At 42.7% G+C, this 15161-nt stretch overlaps 1 protein-coding gene across 2 annotated transcripts in view; it reads left to right on the top strand.

Annotated features, from left to right (window-relative positions):
* Positions 1-15161, top strand: part of CCDC18 (coiled-coil domain containing 18) — a 71414-nt gene that overhangs the window by 38594 nt on the left and 17659 nt on the right. The window contains exons 21-27 of one of the 2 annotated variants that reach the window (XR_008446028.1): positions 1668-1881; positions 3771-3870; positions 5714-5830; positions 6286-6429; positions 7460-7663; positions 10181-10318; positions 12687-12793. Coding sequence is in view for 1 of the 2 variants with exons in the window: in XM_054038671.1 (XP_053894646.1) it covers positions 1668-1881; positions 3771-3870; positions 5714-5830; positions 6286-6429; positions 7460-7663; positions 10181-10318 (917 nt within the window). In the remaining variant the exon portion in view is untranslated. The remainder of the gene's footprint in view (positions 1-1667; positions 1882-3770; positions 3871-5713; positions 5831-6285; positions 6430-7459; positions 7664-10180; positions 10319-12686; positions 12794-15161) is intronic. The other variant, XM_054038671.1, reaches the window with a different exon arrangement.

The raw sequence follows: 15161 nt of genomic DNA, 5'->3' as shown, positions 1-15161 counted from the left end.
TCTGATCCCAGAGAAAAGAGATCCTCCAAGCTGGAGTCAAGGAGACTATCTTTAATAACTGTCCTGGTAACTGGGTAACAAGGCACCATATCTCTGGTTCTACCAGGGAGAAGAGGCCTAAAAAGTGCCAGCATCATTGGCACTGGTGTTAGCGTTCTCTCTGACAACCTCATCAGCACCAATGACCTCAGTGCCAGCACCGACTCCAGGACAGAGAAACCTTATGCCATCCACTTTGGATGCCAAAAGACATACAGTAACTCCTCACTTTAACGTTGTAGTTTGTTCCTGAACAATGCAACTTTAAGTGAAACGATGTTAAACAAATCCAATTTTCCCATAATATTTAATGTAAATGCGGGGGGTTTGGTTCCAAGGAAAAAAATTTTGGCCAGACGAAAGGCATTATGTACTGTACAGTACTGTACTGTGGTTGGGAAGTGCCCCTGGCTTACCCCACACAGGCACAGCCCGCTGCATGCAAGGACGCTAGGAAGCACCTTTGCAGCAGCAGCGGCAGCTTCCCCAGAGAAGAACAGGCACCGACTTTGCCGGGAATGCTCCAGGCCTGCCTCTTCCTGTCCCCACTCCACTCCAGGCTCACCTCTTCCCACCCCCACGCCACCTCCTCTCCGGAGCATGCCGCATCCCCACTCCTTCCCGCCCCCCGAAAGTCCTAAGCGCCACCAAACAGTTGTTTAGCAGCGCTTAGGACTTTCTGGGAGGGAGGAGGAGCGGAGACGCGGTGCTTCCTCACGCATCCCCCTTCCTCCCAGCGCTTGTTTGGCGGCGCTTAGGACTTTCTGGGAGGGTGGGGGAGGAGTGGAGACACAACACTTCCCCGCTCTTCTCCCTCCCTCCCAGGAAGTCCTAAGTGCCGCATCGCTGGGAGGGAGGAGGAGGCAGCGGAGAAGAGGAACTTGTGCAATGCTCCCTTGTAAAGTCACTGCTCTTCCACAGAATCTTACAAGCAGTGGACAGAGCAGGCAGCCAAATGACGTTATAAGGGAGCATTTCACAACTTTAAACGAGCATGTTCCCTAATTGAGCAGCGACGTAACTTTGAAACAGTGTTAAGCAGGAGGATGTTAAGTGAGGAGTTACTGTACCTGCACCATGTGTAAAAGCAGCTCAGAGCAGAAAATGCACCCATTCCTCAAGGAGGGCTTGAAGTTTTTTCCCTCTTTGATATCAAGAAATCTTTTATGCTCTTTTACAGGAGCACAAGGAGCCACAGGGCACATGTATCCCCCAAAGCCCCAGAACATTACTATTTAAAATATTCTGTGTTTGCACACAAGACATGCGCACTGACAGTGGGATCCACACTTACTACAACATCTCTGTCAGTAGAATAACCATTCTTTGAGTGTTGCCTCTTCATTTTCCCACTATTCACCTACTTTCACTTCTTCCTCAGAATTCAACTCTCTTAAAGACCAAGTTTAGCAAAAAGAAGTGAGGAGGTTGGGGAGTGCACAACCTTCATAATGTCACAGAGGGATTGGTCATGCAGTCTTGAATAGGACTCTGCTTTTCTAGAATGTCCTCAAAGCTAGTGACATTGGGGGTGGGTGCATACTGCAAGTAATGATATGTAGAGGTGACACTTAAAGAACCAGTTACCGGTGAGTACGCTTTCTTTTCAATTTCTATTCACATAACAGTGAGTGATCTGGAAGATAAACTGCTTCAGAGTGAGACGGGGCAAAAGGATGCTTTACATAGAATAGAAGAGCTAGAAGCTGAACTACAGAATGCCCATGGAGAATTAAAAATCACTTTGAGACAATTACAGGAACTGCGAGATGTGCTACAGAACGCACAGTTTTCTCTGGAGGAGAAGTATGCTGCTATCAAGGATCTAACAGCTGAACTTAGGTGAGCTAACTCCTATTCAGGTCTTGAAGACTTAATCCCAGTGATTTTTTGTTTGTTTTAGGAACAGTGAAGCATGTTTCTTGGTTTTGATGGTGCTTTCCACCTTTTAGCAGCCCCCTATAATCTGGTGGAGATCTCTCTCTCTCTCTCTCTCTCTCTAGATAATTAATTCATGGTCCTTGGGATAACTTAAAGTAGCTCTTCAGTTTATTTTGTTTAGTTTCTAAAAGCGAAAATACTAACATTTAAAGTACTTTTTTGGGAATGCCTTAAAAATAATAGTATAGACGCTCCCCGACTTATGCAAGCGTTCCGTTCCAGAACGCCTTGCATAACTCGAATTTTGCGTAAGTCGGAAATGTATACCCAACAATTACGCAAAAAAAACCCCAAACCTCCTATTTCTAGCTTACGGAACTTTTTCTGTAAGTGCGCCTTTGCTTAAGTCAGGTTTGCGTAACCCAGGGGGCGTTTGTAATAAAAAAAAACCTGTTAATATGTTGCCTAAGTCCAAAGCTGTTAAATGACAGTAAAAAGAATGACTGTCTTGTACAGTACAACTGTTTAACCTTTACTATAGCAAATTAATGAAACTTTCTAATATACACGTTTTATTGCAATGTAGTTCTGATAATGAGTGAAATAATTTTAATAGAAAAGTTACTGTGAAATCTCCATTGTGAAGATGGTCATGAAATGCATTCAGGTTTTTTTACTCAGTTCAAAGTTTACCTATATTTTAAAATAATTAAGCTTGTAATAAAGAACAGAGGCCAACATTTTTAAATGTGTGTGCTTAAAGTTACACACCTAAATCCACATTTAAGCACCTACAACATAAGTGGCCATATTTTCAGAGTTGCTAAGTAGCCAAAGCATCCACTGAAGTAAGCGTCCAGCACTCTGAAAATCAGGCCACTTACGTTTTAGGTTCTTAAATGCAGAATTAGTTACCCAACTTTAGATAACCAAGTTGCAAAATTTTGGCTGGCATGGTGTATATTCAAAGAAAACTTAATTCAGTTTGCTCAGTCAAGCACTCTAAATGCTTCTATAGCTAAGAAATGTCACACCACGAGTACACTATAAAATGTATTTTAAAATAAAGTTTTAAATTAACAGCTGTAATTTCAAATTCCTGGTTGAGAAAGCGTCTGCCTGGGTGTTGCTTTGCTGATATAGAAGGTGACACTTACAGCAGCACTACTCTCTGTCTGCTGCTAGGGGAAGGAGCCTTTCATTTCCTGAGGTACCTATCCTTTCCGTCTGTTTATCTATCACAGTTGTGGCTTGTAAAGGCTTTACTTAATTGTTTTCCATGTAAACTGCTCTTCCACTCCCCCCATTGGATCATTTGCTGCTGCATGCTCCATCCTTTTTCTTATCTCCTCTCCACTGACCCAGACAAACCATATGAAAGCAGGAGTGGAGCATGCAACAGCACCTGACACCAGTTTGGGGATAAGGAGGCTGGTAAATAAAGCCTGAAGAAGCTACCATTAGGGCAGGCAACAGAGAGAAGCAAGGGCCTCAAGAGATAAGGAAGATCCAGATAAGACAGTGGTGGGATCACTCTCTTCTTTTTCAAGTATCCATGTGTCGCACCCACTTTCAGATTTCTCCCCTCCAAGATGTACAGTCAGAAGCAGGGAGTGCCCTATGTCATCAGAGCAGCACCGAAGCAGAAACTGTTCAACCAGGAAGTTGGGATTGAGAATGCTAAGTATGATCAAAATTAAATTACCAAACGTTTTAAAAGAAAAAACATTTGGAGTTTTAGAACACAACATTTATCAGTTTTATGAAAACTTGATTTTTTTGAATCTAAATCTAGCTTTATAAAGGAGAGAGAACATCTACATTGTTTGTTTGTTATATGGAAATTGCAGGCATTGTAAGGATGAAATTGAGGACAAAAAGCAAGAACTTCTTGACATGGACCAGGCATTGAAAGAAAGGAACTGGGAACTGAAACAAAGAGCAGCTCAGGTTAGATCTTTCTAAGCATATTACCAGAATATCCTATTGAGTGTTTGTTTAAAGTATAAGTCCAGCATTTACTAATGCTCAAATGATCACTAAGATCGCTTGCTACATTTCAAGAAATGAGTACTTTTTCAATATAGTTCATTTATCCTAGCTGCATATTGTGTTCCAGTTCAAGGGATTCTATATCTGTTTGCCTACCATTGAGGCATTTGTAAAGGATATGTCTAAATTTTTTCTGTTTATCTTTGTGAGGCTTCAACCTAGTGCTGACCAAGCTGATGGACTCTCAATTAGAGCCTCTGGAGGAATTTTCTCTCTGTCACATGCCCCAAAGACTGTTTATCATGGCAGTTAGATCAGCTAAAATGGTCTGTGAGCTTCAAGCTTAAACGCTTGACTTTCCTCACCCAACTTTATATGAGGATAAGGTGGTATTGTATACTTCTCCCATATTCATTCCTAAAGTGGTCACTTTCCTCAAGCTACACCCATTACCAGGGGATGGTCAGATGACACACTTTGGGTGCAAAGAGGGCCTATAACTACTACTTTAATAGAACAAAACCCTTCTGTAAATACCGAAGGCTTTTTTTCATTTATAGTAATAAGGTTATGGCACAGGCAGCTTCCTGTCAGAATTTGATAAACTGGATTAAGATCTGCATTGAAAAATGCTATCAGTTAACCGGTATCCCTGTCCTCAATAGTATCTGAGCACATTTGACTAGATCAGGGGTTCCCAAACTTGGTTCGCGGCTTGTTCAGGGTAAGCCCCTGGTGGGCTGCAAGACACTTTGTTTACCTGAGCATCCACAGGTACGGTCACTCGCAGCTCCCAGTGGGCGTGGTTCGCCGTTTCTGGCCAATGGGAGCTGCGGGAAGCAGCACAGGCCCGGCCACCGCTTCCCGCAGCTCCCATTGGCCAGAAACGGCGAACCACGCCCACTGGGAGCTGGGAGCGGCCGTACCTGCAGATGCTCAGGTAAACAAAATGTGTCGTTGCGGCCCGTCGGGGCATACGCTGAACAAGCTGCAAACCAAATTTGGGAAACCCCTGGACTAGATCTAAGGCAGTCTCTGAACATGCTTTTGTAATGTTCCTATTGTAGAAATATGTAGAGCTGCTGATTGCAGGTCAATCCATATCTTTTCACAACTTTAGTCTTGATCTGCCTTCAAGATCTGATACCCAGTTTTGGAGGGCAGTCCTACCGTCATTGTTTAAATGGTCTTCTCAAAGCCTTCTCTTTAGAGAGTTGTTATTGCCTGTCATTCTTCCAAAAGTGGGGATTTTTACTGACAGTACTCAAAGGAGAAAAAGAAGGGTTACTGCAGAGTTTCAGCTGGAATCTGAAGAAGTTGAAGGGACTGAGGGTGCATGAAGGCCATGCATAATATTACCTGAAAAACTCTGTAGCTTGAGATGAAGTCCATATGGCTCCTAGTAATCAAAGCATTTTTTGCTTTAGTGCTTTATGCAGGCACATTCCAAGAATGAGGATCTATACTGACAGTCTACTCAAATAACTCCGTGTAAAGCCGAGTAACCATTCTGTCTTGTGTTCTCTGTTGAGGTATGGGCAAGATGTGTGAAATTATGGAATTAGAATTGTTTCTCCCTTTTCTCTATGTACTTGGCCTCTAAGAATAGATTTCTAAATGCCAGACCGCTAATCCATTCTTAGGTCAGTTTTACTGATTATACTTGGGACCACATTCTCAGGGCCAAAAGGGATTAGTTTCATTAGGTGTGTTGAATTCTTTTATATTCCATAAAATAATGTTTCTAAAATTCTAAATACTACTTCAAAACAGTGTTTTTTTTTTTCTTTCTTATATTTAGGTTACCCAGTTGGATATGACTATTCGTGAACACAGGGGAGAAATGGAACAAAAAATAATTAGATTAGAAGGTAGTTTGGAGAAAACTGAGTTAGAAATTAAAGAACGCGATAAACAGGTATTTTTATTAATGATTTAAAATAAAATCCGGCTAGCATGGTAGAATGAATAACCTAGTGCGTGCATGAGATTGGGGCATGGATGCAAGCAAGAGCTGGCCTAGGATAAGACTAAAGTGATGTTAATAGTTTGAGGGTTTCTTAGTTTTTTGGGTGTTGGTTTTTTTTACCAGAGAAATTATTTAGAGTTCACCAATTAAAACCTAAAAAATGTGCGGGAGGGGGGAAGCTCTATAGTAAGAAAAGCCAGCCTTGTTACTTCATAAAATGTGCACCTTAAATCATTCTTTAAAATAGGAAAATGTGGTGGTAAAATTATCAATTGGTAAGGGAACTCAATGGCAGATGTAGTATGTAAACTACTTCTAACTTTTGAATTTGTCAGGATTTCATGGTGTCCCTTAAGAAGGAAAAAAAAGCTGTTCTTCTGACTTTAAATGTATTTTGTATTTAGATTGAGAGCTTAGATTGCAAGCTACAGCATTCTAAAGATGAGCTTCGTGAAAAAGAGTTTGAATTGCTCCAGAGAGATCAAGAAATAAATCAACTAAAAAAGGAAATTGAAAGAAAACAACATAGAATAACAGATATTGAAAAAGTAAGTTGTTTTCTTGGATAAATGTGTTTTTTCCAATTAATTATTGGTTTACTAACTGAACATTCTTTGTCTCCAGTCTAATGGATTGTTTGGTTTACTAAGCAATAAACAGCGGAAGAAAGTTGTCTTCTCATTTAATGTAATGCTTTCAAGAAAGTATGTTTTTTTCATACTGAAATTACTTGCTGGAGTTCTTGGCTGAAGTTTATTATATTTTCATTATTGGATTGTGATGGTATTGGTGTAACCAGTTGTTTATAAACAGTTGTGTATAGATCTTCCTTGTCTCCCTTCAAAAATAGGGTTCTATACTTTTCTCCAGGTATTTGTCTGCAGAATCATGAATCCCATAAATTAAACCAGGATTCCAAAGCGCACACTCTAACTTTGCATTATGTGGGAGTTTTAAGCCAATCTTGCTGCTTGTTTTAGGCTCTAGTAACCTTCAGACTTAGCTAGGGAAATGGGCTTCATAGAAATGCAATTGAAAAGGCAAAATGAAAAATAAAAAATATTACTTTTTACATGCTGCATAATTAGCTTGTGGAACTCATTGCCACAAGATATCAATGAGACCAAGAACTATATGGGATTCAGAAAAAAATAGACATTTATATGGATAATGAGAACACAAATATTGTATCCTATCTAATTTATTTTACAAGGGATGTAAACTTTTATGCTTCAGGGTATAAACCAAGCACTAACTGATGTGAGTGAGAAAGAAGCTTCTATTATGGGCAAGTTACTTCATAAATGTTCACTGTAGGTTTTCTTGTACCTTCCTCTGAAGATCTGGTACTGGCCATTATCGGAGAGTCAGTACTGGAATAGATAAGACTTGCCATAGCAGATCAGAACTGTGGTCTATCTTCTTTTGTAATCTCCAAGAATCAATAGTCAAAAAGGGTTGCTGCATTGATTTTTTTTTTTTTTTTTTTTTTTTGATTTAAAAAAAAAGGGGGGGGGAGGAATACAAATCATTCAATATCTGTTTTCTTTAAGAATTTAAATTATTTACTTATTACAGACAGTGAAAGATCAGGAGAAGTGCATTGCAGACCAGTACAAGGAAGCATTAGATTTAGGTCAGCAGTTGAGGCTAGAACGAGAACAGATGCAGCACATTCATTTGGAGCTTTTGGAGACTCGCCGGCTGTTGGTTCAAGCTCAAAGAGAAACGGACAGACTCTCGCAAGAACTGGAAGAAATGAACCATCTGTCTCGAGAAAAGGTGACCAAACATATAACGTATTCAAAATAGCTTTGGTTTTAAGTGGCAGTGGAATTACCTTTGACAAATGTTGATTTTTGAGAGTGGACTATACTGTTTATTTGGTGTATAAAGTTGTCAGCACAGATGCACATATTTAGTTTTGGAGTGACAAGGAAGTATTGTGATAATTTTTATTATAAAATTAAGAAAAAAGACAGATTGTTTAGTTGTGTTTCAATTCCAAAAAACATACTTTCAATAAGATTTCAAATATGGGTGTCTGTGAACCCCAAATTCCCTAATTTAAAAATACTGATAACTGGATATTTTTTTTGTAAAATCTAAAATCTAGGTCTCTTTGGTACATAAAACAAAAAGGAAGTAATTGAAATATTTACATATGGAAACTAGATACTAGGAAGTAGATTGAGGCCGACTCTTGCAGTAGAGCCTTTGACTAGGGTTACCATACGTCCGGTTTTTCCCAGACATGTCCGGCTTTTCGGCAATCAAACCCCCGTCCGGGGGGAATTGCCAAAAAGCCGAACATGTCCGGGAAAATGCCGGCTGGGCACTTCCCCTCCCGCGGCTGCTCTGCTCCTCCCCTGACTCTTCGGCTCTGTTTAAGAGCTGAGCTGCCCGAGCGCTATGGGCTTCAGGCAGCCCCCTTGTCTCCGGACCCCAGCCGCCGGCCGGGCACTTCCCCTCCTGGGCTCCGATGGCGCAGGGCCAGAGGCATGGGGGCTGCCCAAAGCCGGTAGCGCTCGGGCAGCTCGGCTCTTAAACAGAGCCGAAGAGTCAGGGGAGGAGCACAGCCTCCGGCCGCGGCAACTCTGCTCCTCCCTGACTCTTCGGCTCTGTTTAAGAGCCAAGCGCTACGGGCTTTGGGCAGCCCCCATGCCTCTGGACCCTGCGCGGCCGGAGCCCAGGAGGGGAAGTGCCCGGCCGGGGGCGCAGGGTCCGGAGGCATGGGGGCTGCCCGAAGCCCAAGCGCTACCGGCTTCACGGTTTGCCGGGCAGCCTCCAGACCCTGCGCCCCCGGCTGGGCGCTTCCCCTCCCGGGCTCCAGCTGCGCTGGGGAAGCGCCGGCCGGGGGTGCAGGGTCTGGGGGCTGCCCGGCAAACCGTGAAGCCGGTAGCGCTCAGGCAGCCCTTTCCGCATGGCTGGGAGTGGGAGGGAGGAGGGGCGGAGTTAGGGAAGGGGTGGAGTTGGGGTGGGGCTGGGGTGGGAAATGGGCGGGGCCAGGACCCCATGGAGGGTCCTCTTTTTTTATTTAAGTATGGTAACCCTACCTTTGACCCATCTTCCTCCTTTTTTTTTTTTAATTCTCCCTGCACAGGAATCAAACTCAGATACAGTTCCTGAACTCTCTTGAATACGATATTGGTCCCTCTTAGTGCCCCAAGGGTATTAGCCACCTCAAGGTGGGTGGGGAGGAGGGGCGTGCATGCTGTATCCTCCTAAGAGGTAGTCTGCACCATGTATATTCCCCTACCTCTCTCCCACCATGCTCCAGAAGGATTGTGCTTCACTTAAGCACATTAGCATCCTTCTGCTTCTTAATCACTGTGTCTTGCTTTGCAATAAAACTATAAAAAAAACCTACTGTATGTGCATGAGGCTGAGTTATAACTTTTAGCCTCTGCCCCACACTGAGGACAATTCAGGAAGGGATTATTCTAAAAGCTATAACTGAGCATTGGGTATACAATAGAGGTTTTTTGTAACTTTACTGCAAAGCAAGACACAGCAATTAAAGAAGCAAAGGAGCTCTTGTGCTTGAGATGTTCTGAGATTCAGGAGATCTGGATTCTGTTCCTGAATCTTGCCTGTGAACTTCATCTCTCTTCCCCATTTGTAAAACGAGTATAATGTTTACCTCATATTTATCTTCACAACATCCTTATATCAGTGTTTGAGAGATGCCCAGATACTACAGTGATGGCGGCCATAGAAATACCAAGAGAGTGAACCTTACAGGTCATGATGAAATATTTGCAACAAACGTGACATTTAATTTACTCCTGTGCTAGTCATTAGTCTCTGGCAATAACTACTTGCACAGCCACACTGTTTTGTCTGAATCTATTACCACCGCTTTGGATGAACAGTAACACAAGAATTTTTTTAAAAAAGTTAATTTGTAAAGAAACTGATTTGAATAATAAATAAAACCTAGTTTCTAATGATTTAATAATTGTTTGGGGGTACTGGCCAGGGTGACACATAATGTGACCACTTGTATTACAAATAAATCCTAGTCAAATGAATATAAATATATTCTGGTACTATTCAATTGGCTTGGATTTGCTTTAGAAACTACCAGTAGATAAAAAGAAATTGGTTGTGGCTTTCTGGCTCCTGGTTCTGTTTCTTGCTCTGCTACTGACTCAGTGTGGACAAATAAGGTAAATGTTTAAACTTTTCACTGCATAAAATGGGAAAATAACATTGTCTTAATTCATATGTTTGGATGTAAGGTGCCATATAAGTGCAAAGTGCCATTAACATTATTTATTATATACTGTCTTACAGGAAGCTCGTGCAAACTGTTTGGCAGAAGAACTGGGTGCTGCCCAAGCACGTGAAGCTCAGTTACAAGCAAAAATGCAAGCAGAGATAAAAAAGCTTTCATCAGAAATAGACTCATTAAAGGATGCTTATGAGCAGGAGGTAAAAGATAAAACTAAACTGACCCTAGCATTTTTACTGTATTGTGCTACATGGGTGTTTTCCTCCACTCAGACCAGACTAACTACAGCCTCTCCAATGCAGATATCAAAGGCAGTTGAAATTTGTCCCAGGCCTCTGTGGCTTGGCCATGTCCTTTCTCCCAGTCTTCTGCATCCATCAGTGCAGCCAGAGCAGCAATTTGGCACTCCCACCGTACTTGTGCTCAACAGCTTATTTTAGAACAGTAGTGAATGATCATCCAACCACCAATGCACACATTATTTCCAACTCTTTCTATCCATCTTGGGGCATTTTCTGAATGGTACCACTTATGGAACTGCTGAGTAGCCACTTTCTCCCCCTCATATTGGAGTAAGCAAAAGAAAAACCTAAGCTAAAATGGTATTCCATTAGAGAATAAGCATTCTCTGGAGCTGCAGATGGGGAACTTTGCCACAACTGCTCCCAATCTGGTGATCCTTGCTTAGCCAGGGGAAGAGGTTCTGAGTCTGGAAGGCAGGTTTTGGCCTCTGTTCCTTGGCATATGAGCTGAGACTCCCCTGGAGATGCCCCCAAAACCAAGTAAGTCCTTTTCAGTACTCAACAGGCAGGTCCATCTAAGTTCCCAAGGAAGTCTTCACGGGTATTCAGGATATCCCCTCAAACCCTAAGGCCTAGCCCTGGTCTAAAAGGGAAATCTGAATGGGATCCCTTCTCACATACTTTAATGAGTAATTGAGTCATTGGTGAAAGAATCCAACATACTATCAGACTTCTACAGCTTTTGGGAATAAGAAGTGAATTCTTATGAAGACATTTGCTTGCAATATCTCTCAAAATATATTTTTGATAAAGGGGAAGATTTAAAGACCCTCAGTTAGACTAGACCTTACAATTGAAAAGCTTTAACCAGAAAAAGGGGATCCTGTTTCCAGAAAGGAAGATCCTCCCCTCCCCCCCCCCCCCCCCCGCAAAGTCCAAAGAAAAGTAAAGAATCCAAAGCATGCGCACACACACACACAAAAACCCACTAAGAAAAAGTCCAAGAGACCAACTAGGGCCTCTCTCCCTTTCCTCCTATTCTCTCTTTTGGGAAGCATGGTACAAAAACCAAAGATAATACTCATCACTCCTAATTGTCAGGGAAGGCTGTTTTCTCTTTACAGGGCCTACCCAGTACATCTTCCCTGCCAGCAGGATCTCCTATCACAGGGTCTGCTCTGACATCCAAAACCCAACTTAATTGACCCTGACAGCCTGTGTATTAAAAATCTAACCCGGATGAATACTCTTCCAAGGTGATTAAATACTGTCGTCCTCTCCTACAGCCCATCCACCTGGTCTACCTACACAAGTCTGGACAAAGTGCTCTTGGTAGTTGTTAAGAAACAGAAATTAACTCAAAGAAACCAGGCATTTCAGTTCATTTAGATTTTCTTCTTCGATAGTCTGGACTTGAGTCTTAATTGCTTCACCGTGATGTCTCAGATCTTGAGATTTGACAGTGTTATAAATACAGGCTTATTCAAATCACTAGTGGACCATCTCTGGGGGTCCAGTTTTGTGAACTTATCCAAAACATCAGTCAGATCTGTGCTTCTGGAATTCACTCTCCAGACTATAAGCCCTTGCACCTCACCCCTTTTAGCTAGAGACATCAGTCTCTTTATCATTCTTACCTAATAAAAACTGCTTCCTAATAGGAATCACATCAACAAGGCAAGTCTCAGAAATCTGTCTTCCTAAGATATAAACCCTGCTACATATTCCATAAGGACAAGATTGTGTTTCATACTCACAAATCATTCTTAGCCTGAGGCAATACAGGCTTTCATACCACACAGGAAGTCACACTGCCATCACTTTTGCCCAAACCCCAACACCAGAAAGAGAAAACATGGCACAAAATTGATGTGAGGAAAGCAATGAAGATATACTTGAAGTGAAAAGACCAATTCAGGAAATCATCCTCTATGTCCTTTCATCACAAATTTCTCGATTTAAAAAAAAAAATTAATTCCACTGTTGCAATATGAATAAAATATGGCATCACAGAAACATTCTCAGCAATAGAAAAAGCTATTTTAGAGAGGATCTGAGCCCAGTCAAAACTTTCTATGGCTGCTGCTTGGTCTGAAAGAATATCAACCACCATAAAAGAAATCAATTAATACCTCCATTAATATGGCTGTCAGATACTGCAAACTGATTTGATATTCCACAGAGCCACCCTTTGGCAAGAAGCTGCCCAAGTGGGGATTCCTAAATAATCTGTTGTTTTACTATGTTTGAGGAAAGGGATTTTTGTGTCTGTCTTATCCTTCTCACCATACTACTTTTTCCTAATTGCTCACTACATCCCACATAGACTGGGCTGGGAAAGAGATCTGGATGCAGAGTGGGAAGTTGACTTCTTTTTCCCCCCCAATCCACCCCACCCGGAATACATTTTCTGAGGATGGGTAAAATCATCAGGTAACAATTTTTTCTTTTTAATTATTATTGCTTCTTTCTCTATGGAGGTTGGTGAAGGTCTTGCTACAATTATTAGAAAAATAGTTCCATGCAGAAATGAGGAAATATGGGACTGCAGTTAAAGTTAAAGGGTTGAAAAAAAAAATTCAAGAAAACTCAGAATGGCTTATTTATTTTTTCTGAAAATGTGAAAGGGGTTCCAAAATACAGATTGGCAGACTTTGCTTCAATTCCAAAAGTAGATTGCATTATTTCTGGGGGCAAATGAAACCTTCATATCCCTAGTTTCTTTTTTTTTTTTCTTCTGATTGCACATGTGCACCCTGAGCACAGTTGCTCAAATTTTTTTCCCTCAGTGGTACCCATTGTGGCTGCTTGAGTGCCCTCTGCTGCTACACGCTGATAGCACTGGTATAAAGCACCCAGCTGATCCCGCCCCCTCAGTTTCTTCTTACCGCCCGCGACGGTTGCTGGAACTGCTATCCTTGTTTTTGCAAGCTTTCTCAGTTGTCTTTTCTTCTTTCTGTATCTAGTTAGTTAGTTTTAGTCAGTTTTAGCTAATTTTAATGAAGTTCTGTAACTTTGTGTTGTCCATTCCCCTATGCCAAGGCATGCTTTGATGACTGGGCTTTACGCTCTGCACCTCCTGCAACTAGGCATATGCCCCTTGCACTCAAGCTACCTGAAGTGCCTGGGAAAAGCTCACTTTGGGAACTGTTGCCAGATCTGGAAGAACTTTAAGCCTTGCATGAAGGACCATGAGGCCAGGCTAAAATTTTTGCTCATGGAGGCAGCACTGAGACCTCCATCTGAGCCAGGGCGGTCAGACTTGGCACCAAGTGGCTTGCCGTTAGTAAGGAGTGCGCCTCATACCATATTGGAGTCCCGGCACTGAAGCTGGCCAGGCATGGGGATTAGAGTAGAATGCAATCTAAACCAAATACTCTTCTGTCTTGGTACCACAGAAGTTAGCACCATTGACTCTGGCACCTATGCAGGCACTGTCAAGTCCAGTACTGGAAGAGCTGTTTACATCTGCGGCACAGCACAGTACTGATACTACCTCGGTACCAACCACATGGCGTGTGCTGCTGCCAGAGAATTTCTTTTGCAGTTGGTACTGGTATTACTGGCAATACAAGATTCAGTGTTGCTGGTGCCTAATGGACAGGAGGGAACCCACTGGATCCTGTCATCGTTTGGTACCATGCCCTTCAGTACTGTCAAAAGGGAAACCATGGCACCGGTCTCTGGCACTGGTAGGAATGGCACCACCATGGTCACTGGAGAGAGAGACTGAATCGGAGGTTGGGTCTTACTCCTCCAAGAAGCCTCTTTCTAGCTACTCCTCCAGACATTTCCATCCTTCCATGCATCCAGACACAGGAGTACCATCGAGTGCATGGTCAGGAGGTCACTGGGGACCTATGCCAGTCCAGTGGTCCTTTTGGAACCCTGGGGTTTTCCCCCGTTTCTAGGGCTTATTCCAGGGGCACCTGTTGGGTGACCTCGGAAAGAAGGGCGTTCTCATCCTCTTGGACAGCGCCTGGTCTGGACTCCGGTACTGACCCCGGAGCCAAACTGCATGAACCAGCTCAACCAGATCCTGCTGAGTAAGAAAGAGAAGAAGAGCTTCATGCAGAAATGAGGAAATATGGGACTGCAGTTAAAGTTAAAGGGTTGGGGGAAAAAAAAAAAACTTCAAGAAAACTCAAAATGCTGGTGCTGGCCTCCTCCCCTGATGAAGCAGTCTCAGGAGAAGGTGTGTTGCCTCCCCTGAATGACGATAAGGCTCACCAAGACTTAAGGTCACCCCCTTCAATAAGTCTGGGTATACAGGTAGAGAAAGTCCTCCCATAGCCTGGTTGACATTTTAGCCACTGCGAGCCCCTCAAAAGTAGCTCTGCCTCTCAATGAGGCCATTATGAAACCTGTTAAGACCTGGTAGCAGACCCTCATGTCCCTTCCCCCCATGTCAAAAAGGGTTGAACAAAAATACTTTGTTCCTGCCCAGGGTTATGAGTTCCTGTACACCCATCCCCCGCCCAGGATCCCTGATGGTAGCTGCTGCCAATGAGAGAGAAAGGCAGGGTCAACAGGGTGCAACCCCAAAAATCAAAAGACTCAAAGAAATTAAACTTGTTCAGTAGAAAAGTTTATTCTCCTGGGGGGTTACAACTCAGAACTGCAAACCAGTAGGTGCTGCTGGGAAGGTATGATTTTAATATGTAGGACTCCTTGCAGAAGTTCAAGAACTTGCTCCCACAAGAGACTATGCAAGAGTTCTCACTGGTGGACAAGGGAAAAAAATCAGTGGTGAGGACCTTGTTGTAAGCTGCTTTGGATGCAGCTGACTCAGCAGCCAGGT

This window comes from Malaclemys terrapin, chromosome 8, assembly GCF_027887155.1.
Source record: "Malaclemys terrapin pileata isolate rMalTer1 chromosome 8, rMalTer1.hap1, whole genome shotgun sequence".
In the NCBI taxonomy this organism is placed as follows: Eukaryota; Metazoa; Chordata; order Testudines; family Emydidae; genus Malaclemys; species Malaclemys terrapin.
Note: the sequence above shows the minus strand (reverse complement) of the source record. Positions and strands in the feature narration are given on the sequence as shown.